General features: G+C 43.5%; 1 protein-coding gene across 2 annotated transcripts in view; it reads left to right on the top strand.

The window, feature by feature from the left end:
- Positions 1-9,221: 9,221 nt before the first annotated feature.
- The window catches only part of LOC126985008 (lachesin-like), a 153,980-nt gene continuing 146,618 nt past the window's right edge, over positions 9,222-16,583 (top strand). For both annotated transcript variants that reach the window (XM_050839236.1, XM_050839237.1), the window contains exon 1: positions 9,222-9,292. In XM_050839236.1, the coding sequence (XP_050695193.1) occupies positions 9,226-9,292 (67 nt within the window). In that variant the 5' untranslated portion in view covers positions 9,222-9,225. The remainder of the gene's footprint in view (positions 9,293-16,583) is intronic.

Below are 16,583 nucleotides of genomic sequence, written 5' to 3' on the forward strand. Positions count from 1 at the left end.
TCCCATTTTTCATTTTTACTTCTCTCTCTTTCTTTCTCTCGCCTTCTATTTTCATTTTTCCTTCTCCCCTCATTCGTTTTCACCCTCATTTTTCTCCTTTTGGTCAATCTCACTCTTCATTCCCAACTCGTAATCCTATTTTTCATTTTTACTTCTCTCTCTTTCTTTCTCTCGCCTTCTATTCTCATTTTTACTTCTTCCCTCTTTCGCTCTCTCCTTTTCTCTCCTTTCGCACAATCTCTCTCCTCTTTCCCACTTCTTCCCTTTCTTTAATCTCCATTTTTCTCACTTTTTCCTCCCTTTCCACTTCCCTCTTTCGCTTTTTTCTCTTCTCCTTTTATTTATTCACGTTTTCCTCCTCCTCCTCCTTCATTACCTATTCTCTCTCATTTCTCTTCTATCCCTCACCTTGCCCCTCCTTCCTTTCCTCTTGCTTTCTCTCCCTTCCTCTCCCTATTTCTCATATTCGTATCCGTGTCTCCCTCCTCCTCTTCCTCCCTCTCTTCTCTTTCACTGTCTCTCTCTACCTCCTCTCTCTACCTCCTTTCTACTTTCCCTTCCCCTCTCTCTCACTTTATCCTTACCCTTTTACTCTTTCCCACCCACTCTCCCTTCCCCTCTCTCCCTCTCCCTCCCCCTCTCTCTCTCCCTCACCGTGCTGTCATATTCCATAAAAGCAGAAAGTCGCCCTAATTCAGGACTGGATTAAAAATGAAGGACGGAAGGGAAAAAAAAACTTGGCGAGGGTCACTGGTGAAAAAAATAGACTTCAAAGGCAATGGAAAGTAAAAGGAAAGGGGAAAAAAGAAGAGTAACCTTGCTGTTGTGTGGCTCAAGGAAAAGAGGAAAAGGAAAAGAGGAAAGAGAAAGGAAAAGAGTAACCTTGCTGGTGTGTGTGGCTCAAGGAAAAGAGGAAAAGGAAAAGAGGAAGGGAAAGGAAAAAAAGTAACCTTGCTGTTGGTGTGGCTGCCTCGGAAGGAAAAAGGAAAAGGAAAAGAGGGAAAGTAACAGGAGAGTGAAAAAAGAAGTATATAACCTTGCTGTTGTGTGTGGAGCGAGGAAAAAAGGAAAAGGAGAAAAAAGAGGAATAGAAAAAGTGAAAAAGAAGGAACCTTGCTGTTGTGTGTGAAAGGGAAAAAGGAAAAGGGGAAAAAGAGGAAAAGGGAAAGGAAGAATAAAAAGTAACCTTGCTGTTGTGTGTAGCTCCGGGAAAAGATGGAAAAGGAAAGGAAAAGGAAAGTGGAAATAGAGAATAACCTTGCTGTTGTGTGTGAAAGGGAAAAAGGGAAAAAAAGGAAAAGGAAAAAAAAAGGAAGGTTGAACACTTGGCAAGGATGTACAGCTGGCGACCAATCTTTTTTTTCTTTATTTCTTTTTTTTTCTTTTTTATTTCTTTTTTTTTTTAGAGGCTTTTGAAGAAGAGTTAACATGGTGTGGTATGATCACTGGAAAGAGAGAGAGAGAGAGAGAGAGAGAGAGAGAGAGAGAGAGAGAGAGAGAGAGAGAGAGAGAGAGAGAGAGAGAGAGAGAGAGAGAGAGAGAGAGAGCAGTATTGATGTACCGAAAGACTGTTTTCAAATGTGTGTGTGTGTGTGTGTGTGTGTGTGTGTGTGTGTGTGTGTGTGTGTGTGTACGCCCGCGATAATGTCATTTCTATCTCACTCAACTCAAAATCTACAATCTCTCTCTCTCTCTCTCTCTCTCTCTCTCTCCACAGCCTCCCTTCCCTTTTCTTCCCTCTTTCTCCCTCCCTCCCTTCTTTCCCTTGCCTCCCCTGTCCTCCCCTCCCTCTCGGCCCTTCTCTCCCTCGCTCCCCTTACTCCCTCCTTCCTTCCCTGCATATAAAGTGGCCAGACACCCATTATGGAAGTGGATATTGCTCGCTGGGGATTACTGTGTCCTGCCCAGCCGCTTTTTGGCCCAGAAGAAGAATAACAACACGAAAAAGGAAAACGAAGAAATAAACAAGGAGGAAGGGAAAGAAATGAGAGAAAGGAAATGGAAGAAGGGAAAGAAAAGGAAGATCAAGGAGGAAGGGAAATATAGGAGAGAGCTAATGAGGTTAAGATAAATAGATAGATAGATAGAAAGGAGGAGAGAGATTGGATTAGAGAGATGAACAGTCACCGAAGGAAAAAGAAAGGAGAAGAGAGGAAAGATGGAAAGGGAAGGAGGGAGGGAGGAAACAAGGGAGAAAGTTAAATGAGAGTGAGATAACAAAGATGAATAGGGAAAGGAAGAGAGAGAGAGAGAGAGAGAGAGAGAGAGAGAGAGAGAGAGAGAGAGAGAGAGAGAGAGAGAGAGAGAGAGAGAGAGAGAAGAAATAAGAGACGGCTTTAGAGGAAGGTAAAGAGCGGAAAAGTGTAAAGTAATGGAAGAAAATCTGATAAGAAAATAATGATGATGAAAATAATGAAGAAAAAGAAGAAAAAGAAGAAAAAAATAACAAAATCAACAGCAATAACAACTACTGGAAAAGAAGAAAAATGAGGAAGAAAAGGAAAAAAAACGAAAAAAAAGGAAAATAAAACAAATCAGAGAGAGAGAGAGAGAGAGAGAGAGAGAGAGAGAGAGAGAGAGAGAGAGAGAGATGCGTCAACAAACGACTGAGACATAGGAGGCGAAGGGAGGCGAAAAGAAAAGTTAGTAAAGAAAAAAGAAAGAAATACAAAAGAAAATGAAATAAACGACGAAAAAAATAAAAACAAAACAAGTGATGACTCAGAGCGAAGGAAGACCAAAAAAAAAAAAAAAATAGAGGATAAAGAAAACAGAGAAAAAAAAAGACAAATGGAGGAAGAAACGAAGGAAGAACAAAGAGAAAGATGTATCAGAACGAAGAAGAAAAAGAGGAAAAGAAGAATAGGGAGATAAAGAAAGGAAAGAAAGAAGAATCGCAACACGTTATTGAGAAATGAACGGAAGAGGAAGAGAAGAAAAAAACAGGAAGAAAAAATGAGAAAGAAATGTGAGAGAGGGAGAGAGAGAGAGAGAGAGAGAGAGAGAGAGAGAGAGAGAGAGAGAGAGAGAGAGAGAGAGAGAGAGAGAGAAGAACAAGAAAACGTAGATGAAAGATAAAGAATGCGAGAGAAGAAAAGAAAAAGCCTTAAGTCAGTCTGTAAAGAAAAAAAAAGACGAAAGAAAAAGAGAAAAAGAAGAAATGCGATAAAAAATGACTGAGCAGAGAACAAGAAAAGGTGAATGAAAGACGATGAAAAAGAAGAGAAAAAGAATGCAAGAAACAAATGAAAAACAGCCATAAGTTAGTACGTAAAAAAATGGAAAGAAAAACGAGAAAAATAAAAATGTGATAAAATGTGACTGGTGAGCGAAAGATAAAGAAGAAGAAGAAAAAGAAGAAAGCGGAAGACAGTATGTTCTCGGGTTTTAGTTTGCCACGGAAAAATAAATCGAAGGTGAAATTTGAGAAAGGGAGGAAGGACAAAACAGAATTCCTAGAAGACAAAAAAAAAAAAAAAATGGTAAGATGACGTGATCCCAAAACTGAAACCTGAACTTGACTTGAAATTAAAAGAAGAAAATGTGGAAGAAAATGAAGAAAAATGTGAAGATAAGTGATTGATTTAACTGCACCCCCGAAAAAAAATTGCAAGAAAAAATAACATATGAGAGAGAGAGAGAGAGAGAGAGAGAGAGAGAGAGAGAGAGAGAGAGAGAGAGAGAGAGAGAGAGAGAGAGAGAGGTCAGTGGGGAGAAAAAGAAAAGACAAATTAGAGAGAGAGAGAGAGAGAGAGAGAGAGAGAGAGAGAGAGAGAGAGAGAGAGAGAGAGAGAGAGAGAGAGAGAGAGAGAGAGGTCAGTGGGGAGAAAAAGAAAATTCAAAGTAGAGAGAGAGAGAGAGAGAGAGAGAGAGAGAGAGAGAGAGAGAGAGAGAGAATCACAGAAAATATACAACCATGTAACCATTTCCTTCTCCCATCTTCCTCTTCCTCCTCCTCTTCCCTTCTCTTCTCCCTCCCCTCCTCTCTCTCCTCCCTCTTTTTCTCCTATCCTTCCTCTCCCTCCTCTTTTTTCCACTTTTCATTTTTCTGTTTCTTTCTTTTCTCTTTTCTCTTTTTTTCTCTTTATCAATACGAAATTAACTTTGACATTTATTCATTTATGTTTTGGGGTCTCTCTCTCTCTCTCTCTCTCTCGTTTAGTTTCCCTCTCTTTGTCAACAAGCGTATTTTTGTGAAGCAATATGTACGACTGTGTGTGTGTGTGTGTGTGTGTGTGTGTGTGCGCGCGTGAAACCTTTTGTGCTATACCAATGTCTGTTTTTCAGCGTCCCGTGTAAGCCTCTGTGTGTGTGTGTGTGTGTGTGTGTGTGTGTGTGTGTGTGTGTGTGTGACCGTCAACATCTGTCCACTTTGGTTTTGTTACTTAAACTGTTTTCATTGAAGTGAGATCAGCTTCCCTATTGTTGTTGTTGTTATTATTATTATTATTATTATTATTATTATTATTATTATTATTATTATTTATTTATGTTCTCGCTTATGTCCCCATGTGGTCACCTTCCTGTCTGAGTGGAAACACGAGAAGCAAGGCAGAGAGAGAGAGAGAGAGAGAGAGAGAGAGAGAGAGAGAGAGAGAGAGAGAGCGCACACACACACACACACACACACACACACACACACACACACACACCATCACCACCACCACCACCACCACCACACACCAAAGTACGCACCACCAACACAGAAGAAATAAACACAACCATTACCACGTCCAGACCGTAAACCTCCCCCTCCTCTTCCTCCTCCTCCTCCTCCTCCTCCTTGCCGGCACAAAGTTTGGCCCCCGAGACTTGGACGCTTGAATATTCCTCAGACGGTTCATAGACTTGCTGGAAATCCAATTACATACAGAATCACCAAAGGAAGAAGGAGGGAAGAAGCGAGGAGAGGAGGAAGAGGAAAGGAAGGGAAAAGGAAAAGAGGGAGAGGAAAGAAGTGTGGAAGGCAAAGAGAGTGAGATAAATAAAAATAGGCAGGGAAGAATGAGAGGAGAAGTAGAGGAAAGAGAAGAAAAAGATGGATTGGAAAAGGGAAGAAGGGAGAAGAGTAAGGAAAACGAGATATATAAAAAAATAGAAACAGGAAGAGAAGAATGAAAGGAAAAATAGAGGAAAGAAGGGAGAGGGAAAGGAAGGAAGAAAAATAAGGAAAACAATGTAAATAGATAAACAGAAATAGGGAGGGGAGAATAAACAGGCTCAAAATAGGAAGAAAGAGAATTGGAGATATACAGAATTCGAAAAGGAAGAAGAGAAGATGGGAGGAAAGAAGGAAAAGGAAGAAGAGTGGGAAAGCAGGGAGAGGAGGTAGGGAGGAAAGAAGAGGAAAGAGGAAAAAATAGAGGGGAAAGTAAGAGAAAGGGAAGTATGGAGAGAGTAGAAGAGGGGAGGAAGGGAATGAGGGTGACAGATAGATAGATAGAGAGAGAGAAAGAAGAATAGGCCTAGAAAGATATATAAAGAGAGTCGCGAAAGGAAGAGAAGAAAATAAGGAAGAAAAACAGAAGTGAGAGAGAAATGAAGGAAGAAAATTAAGAAGTGAAAAAAAAGGATAAATAAATAGAGAGAGAAAGATGAATAGATAATCCTAAAGCAGAGAGAGAGAGAGAGAGAGAGAGAGAGAGAGAGAGAGAGAGAGAGAGAGAGAGAGAGAGAGAGAGAGAGAGAGAGAGAGAGAGAGAGAGAGAGAGAGAGAGAGAGAGAGAGGGATAGAGATATCAAAGGAAGAAGGAAAGAAGGGAGGATAGATGGAAAGGGAAGGAGGGAGGGAGAAAAAAAGGGAGAAAGTTAGAGCGTGAGGTAAATAGATAGAAAAAGGGAGGGAGGGAGGAATAGATAGGCCTAAGAGAGAGAGAGAGAGAGAGAGAGAGAGAGAGAGAGAGAGAGAGAGAGAGAGAAATGGAAAGAAATAAAATAGGAAAAAGAGCGGGAAAGAACAGGAGAGAGAGAAAAAAAAGAGAATTTTAGATGTCACGATTCTCTCTCTCTCTCTCTCTTATTCCGCTGATTGGTTTAAAGTTTCTGTCGATAAATTTTTGCGTCTGTTTAGTCGGCGGAAGATTGCGTCATAGAGAGTGAGAGTGAGGGGGAGGAGGCGGGAAGGGGGTGGAGGGGGGGAGGAACAGGTGAGGGGGGGGGGGAGAAAGGGTTAAAAAAAAAAAGGGAAAGTGTGTGTATTTATTGAAAGGGAGGAAAATGGTCTGGTTTTATCTCAGACTGATTTTGTAATTTTTTTTTCTCTCACTATATTGTACTCTGTTAAACTCCCCCGTGTGTGTGTGTGTGTGTGTGTGTGTGTGTGTGTGTGTGTGTGTGTGTGTGTGTGCAAGCATGAGGGGAGGGGAAAGAAAACAGACACCTTTATTTTTCATGCCTCCTCCCCCTCCCCCCACCTCTCTCTCCTGTCACTGTTCGTTTTTATTTTTGACACATTTTTTTCACTTTTTTTTTATATTTTTATTTTGTTGTTTGTTTTCCTATTTATTCTTTTCTTTCTTTCCTCTTAATTCTCTCCCTGTGTCAAGTTTGTTCTTTCTTCCTTACTTTCTTTCTTTATTTAACTGTTGGTGTGTTCTCTATCCCTTCCTTTTGTTCTCTATTCATGTTTATTTCAGTAATTCTTTATTTTTCTTTTCTTCCTCCTATCCATCTTTCATTTATGCTTTCTTTATTTTCCTTCTTTTTTTATTTCTTTGCATCATTTTCCTCGCTCCTCCACGCCTGTCTATTTCTCTATGCCTTCCTTTCGTTATTTATTCATGTTGATTTCAGTAATTCTTTATTTTTCTTTTCTTCCTCCTATCCATCTTTCTTTCATGCATTCCTTCTTTTCCTTCTTTATTTTTCTTCCTTTGCTTCATTTTCCTCGCACCTAAACGCCTGTCTTTCTCTCACACCCTTCCTTCTGTTTACCTCTCTCTCCGTCTCCATCCCTCCCTTATCCTCCCTCTTCTTTTCCTTCCCCTCAACTTTCCCTCTCCCATGTTTCTCCTTTTCTGCTCCGCTCCCTTTTTTCCATCATTTCCTCTCCCTTTTCCACTCTAACATTCTTTCCTCTTCTTTCCCCATATCGACAACTCTCCTCATTCCTCTCCCCTTCTTTCTTTTATTTTCTGCCCCTGTCCCCGCTAACCCCTCCCTCAGTTCTCCGTGGACGCGCCCAGACCCAACACACAGGGACACACGGGCGAACACTGCGACCCGGGCCCAGCAATTGTTTTGTCCAGCAGCGGCGGTGACCTACAGAGGCGTGGTGCGCGGGTGACCGAGAGGCGCGGGTGGGAGAGAGATAGGGAAGGAAAAAGAGACATGGTGCGTGGGAGGGAGTTAGTGAGGAAGGGAAAGGGGAAAGACAGGAGGGAGGGAGTGCAAGAGAGAGAGAGGGAAGGTTATCATAAGGGAGGGATGGAGAGATTGAAAGAGAGAAGGAGAGAGAGACGTGTGAGTGAGGGAGTTAAAGAGAGAGACAGAGAAGAGAGAAGGAGGGAGGGATGGAAAGAGAGCGAGACAGAGGGGAGACAAAAAGAAGAGAGAGGGATGAGGGAAATAGAGAGAGAGGGAGAGACAATGGAAACGAGGGAGAGGGAAAGGAAAAGAAAGAGGCGTAAGGAAGGAAGGAAAATTTTAAGAAAGAAGGAGAGGAAGAAATGAAAATGGGAGAGAGAAAAAAAGAGGAAGAGAAATAAAGGAAAAGGGAAAGAAATAAAGGAAAGAAACAAGAGAGAGAGAGAGAGAGAGAGAGAGAGAGAGAGAGAGAGAGAGAGAGAGAGAGAGAGAGAGAGAGAGAGAGAGAGAGAGAAGGGAGGGGAAAAGAGGGGAGGAAAGATGGTGGTGGTGATGGTGTGTGTGTGTGTGTGTGTGTGTGTGTGTGTGTGTGTGTGTGTTTCGGGTGTTATTTGAGGATTCCACACACACACACACACACACACACACACACACACACACCTTCCACCCTCCTCCCTTGTTTGTTCCTTCTGACTTACTGTCGCGGGAGCTTTTCTCTTTATACATCCGGTGCTCTCTCTCTCTTCGCAGTATTTACGTGTTTACATCAAATTTCTAGGGGATTTTTTTATTTATTTTATTTTTGTATGTTTATTTATGGTTCTATTTTTATTTATTATCTTCTTCTTCTTCTTCTTCTTCTTCTTCTTCTTCTTCCTATTCTTCATCCTCCTTTTCCTTTACGCAATATTCCTTTTCCCGTCCTCCCTCCTCCTCCTCCTCCTCCTCCTCCTGCTTGTCTCACCTTGCCTTCATTAAGCTCCGTGCCTCAGGTGTGCCGGCGAGGGCGTGGGAAGCAGGTGTGGGCAGGTCAAGGTGTGCGGAGCGTGTCACCAGGTGGAGCTGTGCGTAATAGAGAGAGAGAGAGAGAGAGAGAGAGAGAGAGAGAGAGAGAGAGAGAGAGAGAGAGAGAGAGAGAGAGAGAGAGAGATCAGTTTTTCTAATATTAAACCTCTTTACATTTTCTTCTCTCCGTATACAATCCCATTACCTCTTCTCTCCGTTTCCTTTCCTTTCCTCTCCTTTCCCTCTTCTCCTTTCTCCTTTGGCCTCTTTTCCCCTCTTTTCCCCTCTTTTCAATCCACCCTATCCCTTTTTCCCCTTCTTTCCCCATTATTTCCAAATCTCTTGCCTCCATTCCTATCCCATTCTTTCCCCTCCCTTTCTGCTCTCTCATCTTTCACCTTTCTTCTCAGTCCTTTCCCCTCAACCCATCTCTCCCCATCCCTTTTTTCCCTTCGGCTCCCCCTCCCTCTTCCCTCTCCTCCCAACACTCCGCCTCCTCTTCGTCTCACAATTGGAGGGAAGCAAACAGGGAAGATTTACATTGCAGGCGTACTTTTCTCACTCCCTCTGATTGCATTACACTCGTTAAGTAATTGATAGTATAGCCAGCAGACACGACCTCCTCTTCCTCCTCCTCCTCCTCCTCCTCCTCGACTGATCATTCTTCTCTCATCTCATTTTCTCTCCTTCAGTGTCTTCTCCTTCATCACTTTTCTTTGTTTATTCTTATTTTTTATTCCTCTTTTTTTCCTCCTAATCCTTCCTCATCTTGTTTTTTTTCTGATTTTATTGTTTCCTTTTATTTTATTTTTCATTTTCTTTGTTTTTCTTTCTCTCCTCTTTTCTGTCTCCTTTTTTCCCTTCTCCTCCTTCCCTACCTCCTCCTCATCAGCCTCTCTTCTCCCCCACAGGTAAATGATGAAGGCGAGGAAGGAGAATGGAGAGCATGCGCCACGTGGAGATGAGTGGGAGATTACTGGAGGTAGGTGGAGGATGTTAAGGAGATACAAGAGTGAGGAAGCAGGAGGAGGAGGAGGAGGAGCAAGCGTGATAAATTGGAGACTAGGGAAGGCGAGATGAAGAAGGGAAAAGGAGGAGGTTTTGAGGGTGGAGATGAGTGGGAAGGAGGAGGAGATGAGAGGAGGAGGGTGATGATTGGTTGTTACTCTTGGCGGTGGAGGATGCTGAAGATGAGGGAGATGAGTGGTAAGGAGATGGAGATGATGGGAGGAGGTAGGTGGGGAGATAAACTGTTGGAGGTGGTGAGGGGTTTTGAAGGTGTGGGAGATGAGTGTAGTGAAGATGGAGATTATTGGAGAGAGGAGATGGAGGTAGGTGGGGAGATTAACTGTTGGAGATGGTAAAGAGTTTTGAAGGTGTGGGAGATGACTGTCGTGAAGATGGAGATTATTGGAGAGAGGAGATGGAGGGAGAGAAAGGAACGTAACCAACAGAAGCGCTAAAGTCAACCTCAAGCTGAATTTCAAGGAACGTGAGCAAATAAAACATTGAAATCATCCTCAAGTCATATTTACCATTAGTTAGACCTCACCTCGAGTATGCGGTGCAGTACTGGTCCCCTTACCATAGAATTAACATCATTAAGCTAGAATATATGCAGAGGAGGAGGAGGAGGAGGAGGACAAAAATTATTCAAGGGCTAAAGATAAATTCACCGTATAAGGATATTCTTAACAAGAGGCGAAGCGTGCGAGGAGACTTGATCGAAGGTTATACATGAATGAAGTGCTTTGATAATAGTGATGTTAAGGGAGGTTCTGGCGGTAAGAGAGCCGGGGATATCTGATTGAATACAGAGAGCCGCGAGAAGTGGTTTGTTTTGATACTGGTGGATGAGATGAACAAGGTCGACAATCATATCCAGAAATAAAGAGGGAAGAGAAGATAGGGAAGAGGGGATGGGAGAAGGGAAGGAAAGGAAAGGAGGGAGGAGAGACACGAGGAAACGAAGGAAGAAGAGAGGGAAGAGAGGACAGAGGAGGAAGAGAAGGAGGAGGCAGATGGATGACTAAATGGAGACAGGTGGTGAGAAGGTGGAGTTTGTGGTTTAAGTGTGAATAAGATAAATAGGTAAGATAAGGTAAGGTAAGGTTAGGGTAAGTTTTTCACACACACACACACACACACACACACACACACACACACACACACACACACACACATACATACACACATTCTCGCACACAACCACCAACTCCCCCCTTATCCACCTCCCCCCACACACACACACCTCCCCCCCCCCCCTTCGACCATTCGCGGTTCACCTGGATGACGTCACCCTTATAATCTCCGCCACACCTGATGATAACGCGACCACATCCTTCACCTCGCTAATGATGCAACTTTTCCACTAATTCTTCGGCCTAATTACACGACGGGAACTTGTGTATCTTTCTTCCTGGGAGGGAGGGGAGGGGGAGGTTGTGTATATAAGACAGGGGATGGGTGGAAGGGAAGGGAAGGGCATGATGGTGGATGAAAGTGGGGCATGGGTGAGGGAGGTGACGAGGTAGGGGAGGGGGATGGGTGGGGAGTGTAGTTAAGGGACTGGGAAGATGGGAAGGAAGGGGAAGTGGGGGAGGGTAGGGGATGAATATAGGGGATGGGTGGGGGGGGGAGGTGATGGGGTTGGGAAGGTAGGGAGGGTTGTTTAAGGGATTGGGAAGATGGGAAGGAAGGGGACGTGGGGGAAGGTAGGGGAAGGCCAAGGCAGGGATGGGTGGGGGGGGGAGGTGATGGGGTTGGGAAGGTAGGGAGGGTTGTTTAAGGGATTGGGAAGATGGGAAGGAAGGGGAAGTGGGGGAGGGTAGGGGAAGGCCAAGGCAGGGGAGGGGCTGAATATAGGGGATGGGTGGGGGGGAGGTGATAGGGTAGGGGATGGTGACAGTAATATGAGTCGTGGTTGTGGTGGTGATGATGGTGATGATGGTGACAGTAATAGTGGCCGTGTTTGGTAGTTGCGGTGATGTGATGATTAGTGTAAATGGTGATGACTGTGGTGTTGATAGTGGTGGTGGAGGGGGGTGAAGGTAGACGTGTAATAGTGGTGGTGATGATGGTGATGGCGGGATAGTGGAAGTAGCAGTGATGGTGATGATGGTGGTGATGGTGATGGTGGTGATGATGATGGTGGGTACGTTTTTTTTCTTTTTTTCTTGGACAGTGATGTGTGGCAGGGAAGAGAGACGAGGAGGAGGAGGAGGAGGAGGAGGAGGAGGAGGAGGAGGAGGAGGAGCTACTGGTCGTGGAGGAGGAGGAGGGGGAGGGGGAGGGGGAGGGGGAGGAGGAGCGCAATAAGCCTCACTATGGGACAGAGTGAGGTAAGTTGAGACAGAGAGAGAGAGAGAGAGAGAGAGAGAGAGAGAGAGAGAGAGAGAGAGAGAGAGAGAGAGAGAGAGAGAGAGAGAGAGTCAAGGGGACGAAACCAACACATGTGACCACTATTCTCTCTCTCCTCCTCCTCCTCCTCCTCCTCCTCCTCTTCCTCCTCTTCTCGCTACACACATTCTATTAGTCTCGTCTTACACCGCAAATGTTTCTCGTGACTGAAAGAAGAAGAAGAAAAAGAAGAAGAAGAAGAAGAAGAAGAAGAAGAAGAAAGACGAGGAAGAAAAAGAGTTCAGAAAGAAAAGTTCGACATCTTGCTCATTTGCGCCTCTTACAAACAAACAAACATACAAGCGAGCATCCAAGCACGCGCAAACACAAACAAACAACCTTCCCCCATTATCGCCCCATGAAAGCACGCGTGTTTGCTGTTTGTTTGTGTGTTCGTACGTGTTGTTGAGAGCTGGAGAAGACCACGGTGAGAACGGGAAGGTCGGAATAGACGAGGAACTTAGGGCTGGTTTTACAAGACTCTTTCGCTTCTCACAACAGCTCTTTCTAAAGGTCAAAGGGGGGATCAGTCAGGTTCTAATAAGTTTTTTTTTAGGCTCAGGGTACAGAAGAAGGGTCAAACTACCACCAAGGTCATAAAACTACCTCTGGAAATGCTTACAACTCCTACGAAAGCCTTGTCAATTATGTGTTCTCAGGTGGCGATGTCTTTTTAAACGACCCTAGAAATCATCAGAAAATACAAGTCTTATGTTACTCGTCGGTCTTAGTGTGATCATTATCGAAGTATACATAGCTTGAAAAGGTCACGGAAATAACGGGAAGGTCGGAATAGACGAGGAACTAAGAAATTATGATAAAATACTAGTCTCATGTTAACCGTCGGTCTGAGTGTGATCCATAATCGAGGTACAAATAGCTAGAGAAGGCTACTACTATTACTATTACTACTACTACTACTACTACTACTACTACTACTACTACTACTACTACTATAATAATAATAATAATAATGAAAATACCACCAACACTACCGATACTTTTGTCTTTACTATTTTCAACACTTTCAACTCCTCACCACCACCACCGTCACCACCACCGTCACCACCACCACCGTCACCACCACCACCACCACCACCGTCACCACCACCACCACCGTCACCACCACCACCACCGCCACCACCACCACCACCACGACTTGCCCAGCTTCTCTTTTTATTTCTCTTGCCTTCCACGAACCACGAGAAAGAAAGCAATGTAAAAGTTGTACCAGAGAGAGAGAGAGAGAGAGAGAGAGAGAGAGAGAGAGAGAGAGAGAGAGAGAGAGAGAGAGAGAGAGAGAGAGAGAGAGAGAGAGAATAGAAGGTTAAATACAGACAGCAAGGGAGTTCAGGGAAAGCTTGGCATGGTAAGCGTGAAAAAGGGAGAGGACAATAAAAATGGGGATACTGAAGTAATCATGGAGGGAGATGACAATGAATGAGGAGGGAAAAAAAGGGAGAGAAAAGAGAGTGAAGGGGAAGGGAAAATAAAAGAGGGGAGAGAGAAGCAGATGCGAAAAACCACCATCACACACACACACACACACACACACACACACACACACACACACACACACAGACACATTCACACACACACACACACTTATAACGCAACTCGAAATATATATATACGAAAAAGAGAAGTTGAAAGAAACAAAGAAAACGAGTCCAGAACAAACAGACTAACTAACAAGCCAGATTAGGAAGCAGCGTGAGAGGGGAGAAAGAAGGAAAAGAACAAAAGTGAGGTTAAGGAGAGAGGCGAAGGAAGGAGAAAAGAAAATAGATTAAAGTTTTAGAGAAACAGAATGCGGTGAGGAGAGAGAGAGACATACATACATACATACATACATACATACATACATACAGACAGAGAGACAGACAGACAAAGGGTGGAAGAAACAGCCTCACCTTTCTCTCCTGCCCCTCCAATACAATAGCAAAGGTGTGAGGAGGAAACGGAGGGAGGAAAGAGAGAAAGGGAAGTAAAAGGGAGGAAAACGAGTGAATTCAGAGAGAGAGAGAGAGAGAGAGAGAGAGAGAGAGAGAGAGAGAGAGAGAGAGAGTGAGAGAGAGAGAGATGGGAAATAAAAGATAAGAGAGGGAAATATAACTGTAAAGGGAAAAAGAGAAAGGGAAGTTAAAGAAAAGAGGGAAGGAAAACGAGGAGAGTGAAAGAGAAGGGAGAGATAAAGGGGAAAAAAGGGAGGAAGGAAGGAAGGAAGGCGCGTAAAGGGAAGAAAGAAGAAAGGAAATAGAACAGAAAATGGACAAAAAAAAGAAAAGGGAAATAAAAGGACAGCGAGAAGTAATAAAAGGAACGAAAAAAGGGGAAAAAAGGGAAGATTTGATAAAGAAGTGATAAAGAAAGTGTAGAACGGAGAGAAGAGGATGGAGAAGGAGTGAAGAAGATGACGAAGACGGGAAGTATAACACACACACACACACACACACACACACACACACACACACACACACACACACAGGAACACAAACAGACGAACATACACAAAACACAAAAAAAGCATTAGAGAAAGAGAAATATTGATAAAGTTAACAAAAAAAAAATAGAAAAAAAGATGATTTATGAAAGAAGAGAAAGAGGGAGAAAACAATTAGGCGCATGCGTGAATTTAAGAGAGAGAGAGAGAGAGAGAGAGAGAGAGAGAGAGAGAGAGAGAGAGAGAGAGAGAGAGAGAGAGAGAGAGAGAGAGAGAGAGAGAGAGAGAGAGAGAGAGAGAGTTTTGCTTCGTTTTGTCCTTGTTTATTTGTTTGTTCTTCTCTTTGTTTACGTCGCCATTTGTAATACTCGTTTTATCTTCCTTCCTTCGTTAATTGGAGGAAGAGGAGGAGGAGGAGGAGGAGGAGGAGGAGGTGAGGGAAGGGAAGGAAGAAAGAATGAAAGGAAAACACGCAGTAAGAGAATAAGAAAAGGTAGAGAACGAAGATAGGAGGAAGATAGAGGAGGAAGATAGTAAGGAAGAAGGGAGGTAGAGAAGGACGAAGAGGTGGATAGAAGAAGAAGAGGAAAGAGGAGGATAAAAGAGAATGTAGAGAGATAAGAATGAGGAGGAGAAGAAAAAGATAATGAAAAATAACTCTCTCTCTCTCTCTCTCTCTCTCTCTATTCCTGGAGGGTGTCACGTGGGCTAAAAGGAGGATGCAGTTAGTGGGTGAGGTGTGGTTGAGGCTCACGCAATCCTCCTCCTCCTCCTCTTCCTCCTCCTCCTCCTCCTCCTCCTCTTCCTCTTCCTCCTCTTCCCGAACCTCTTCACTATTTCGCCCCAAAGCCAAAATGAAGTGGACAACCTGACTCATTTTCTTCCTTTTCTTCACTTTTTTTCTTCCTCCTCCTCCTCCTTCTTCTTCCTCCTCCTCCTCCTCCTCCTCCTCCTCCTCCTCCTCCTCCTGCTGCTGCTCCTTCTTCTTCTTATGCTTCTCTTCATTTGCCTCTTCCCATTCTTTCTCTCATGATTCACTTTCTTCTCCTCCTCCTCTTCCTCCTCCTCCTCCTCCTCCTCCTCCTCCTCCTCTTTTTCATTTGCTTTTATTTTCTGTGACATTTCATTTCTTTTCTTCTTTTTTTTTTGCTGCTCTCATATTTTTCTTCATTTTCTACTATTACTACTACTACTACTACTACTCTTATTTCTACTACTACTACTACTACTACTACTACTACTACTACTACTACTACTACATTTAATTCATTTTTTTCTTCTTATGTCTGAGAAGAAAAATGTTGGACAAAATGAGAAACACACACACACACACACACACACACACACACAAACACACACACACAATCTTTTTAATGTACCAATACTAATATTTCCATTCTTCGCTTTCTTTGTCACCTCAACACGCTCAAAGTCTTGGAGGAAGCAGAATTGAAAGGCTTTACTTAGGATTATGTGTGTGTGTGTGTGTGTGTGTGTGTGTGTGTGTGTGTGTGTGTGTGTGTGTGTGTGTGATCGATCGTCTTCTCTTCTGAATTACGTCTCAAGATTTTTTTATTTAATCTTGCAAAGGTGAGAGAGAGAGAGAGAGAGAGAGAGAGAGAGAGAGAGAGAGAGAGAGAGAGAGAGAGAGAGAGAGAGAGAGAGAGAGCACACCGATGTTTTTTTCTGTATTTATTTATTTGACAGTTACTAAGGAGGAGGACGAGGAGGAGAAGGCGGAGGATTAGAGGAAAAGGAGTAGAGTAGTAGTAGTAGTAGTAGCAATAGTAGTAGTAGTAGTAGTAGTAGTAGTAGTAGTAGTAGTAGTAGGCGTAGGAGGGATGACATAATTATACCTTTTTCCTCCTATGTTTCTTTCTTCTCCTTTTCTTCACCCAATCTTAACAGCAGCAGCAGGAGAGCAGGACAGAAGCGGCTGCCTCCCCTATACACTTCAAGGCATATATAGCTGTTGATATTTGTTCCTCTTAGTTTGTTTATGTTTATTTCTCATTCTGGCTGACCCTCCCGCCTTCCACTCCTCTCTCTTCCTCCATTTCCTTTCCTTCTCCTCCTCCTCCTCCTCCTCTTCCTCTTTCGCGTCATCATTTCCCTTCTTTTTCCTCCTCTTCTTTTTACTCTTTTACGTAGTTCTTTCCCTCTTTCTCCTCCTCCTTCTCCATTTCCTTTTCGTCATCGTTTCCTTCCTTCCTACTTCTTTTCCTACTCCTTCTTCGTCCAGTCTTCCTCTTCTCATTCTCCTTCATTTCCTCCTCCTCCTCCTCCTCCTCCTCCTACTCCTCCTCCTCTTCCTCGCTCTATTGCTGCTACCCTCACAGCCACTTCCCATCCTCCTTGAACAAAATTTTAACTCTTGCATCAGTATTTCTTTTAATCGTTTCTTTTTAATATCAAGAGGTGGTCATGAAGC

This window comes from Eriocheir sinensis, chromosome 58, assembly GCF_024679095.1.
Source record: "Eriocheir sinensis breed Jianghai 21 chromosome 58, ASM2467909v1, whole genome shotgun sequence".
NCBI lineage: Eukaryota > Metazoa > Arthropoda > Malacostraca > Decapoda > Varunidae > Eriocheir > Eriocheir sinensis.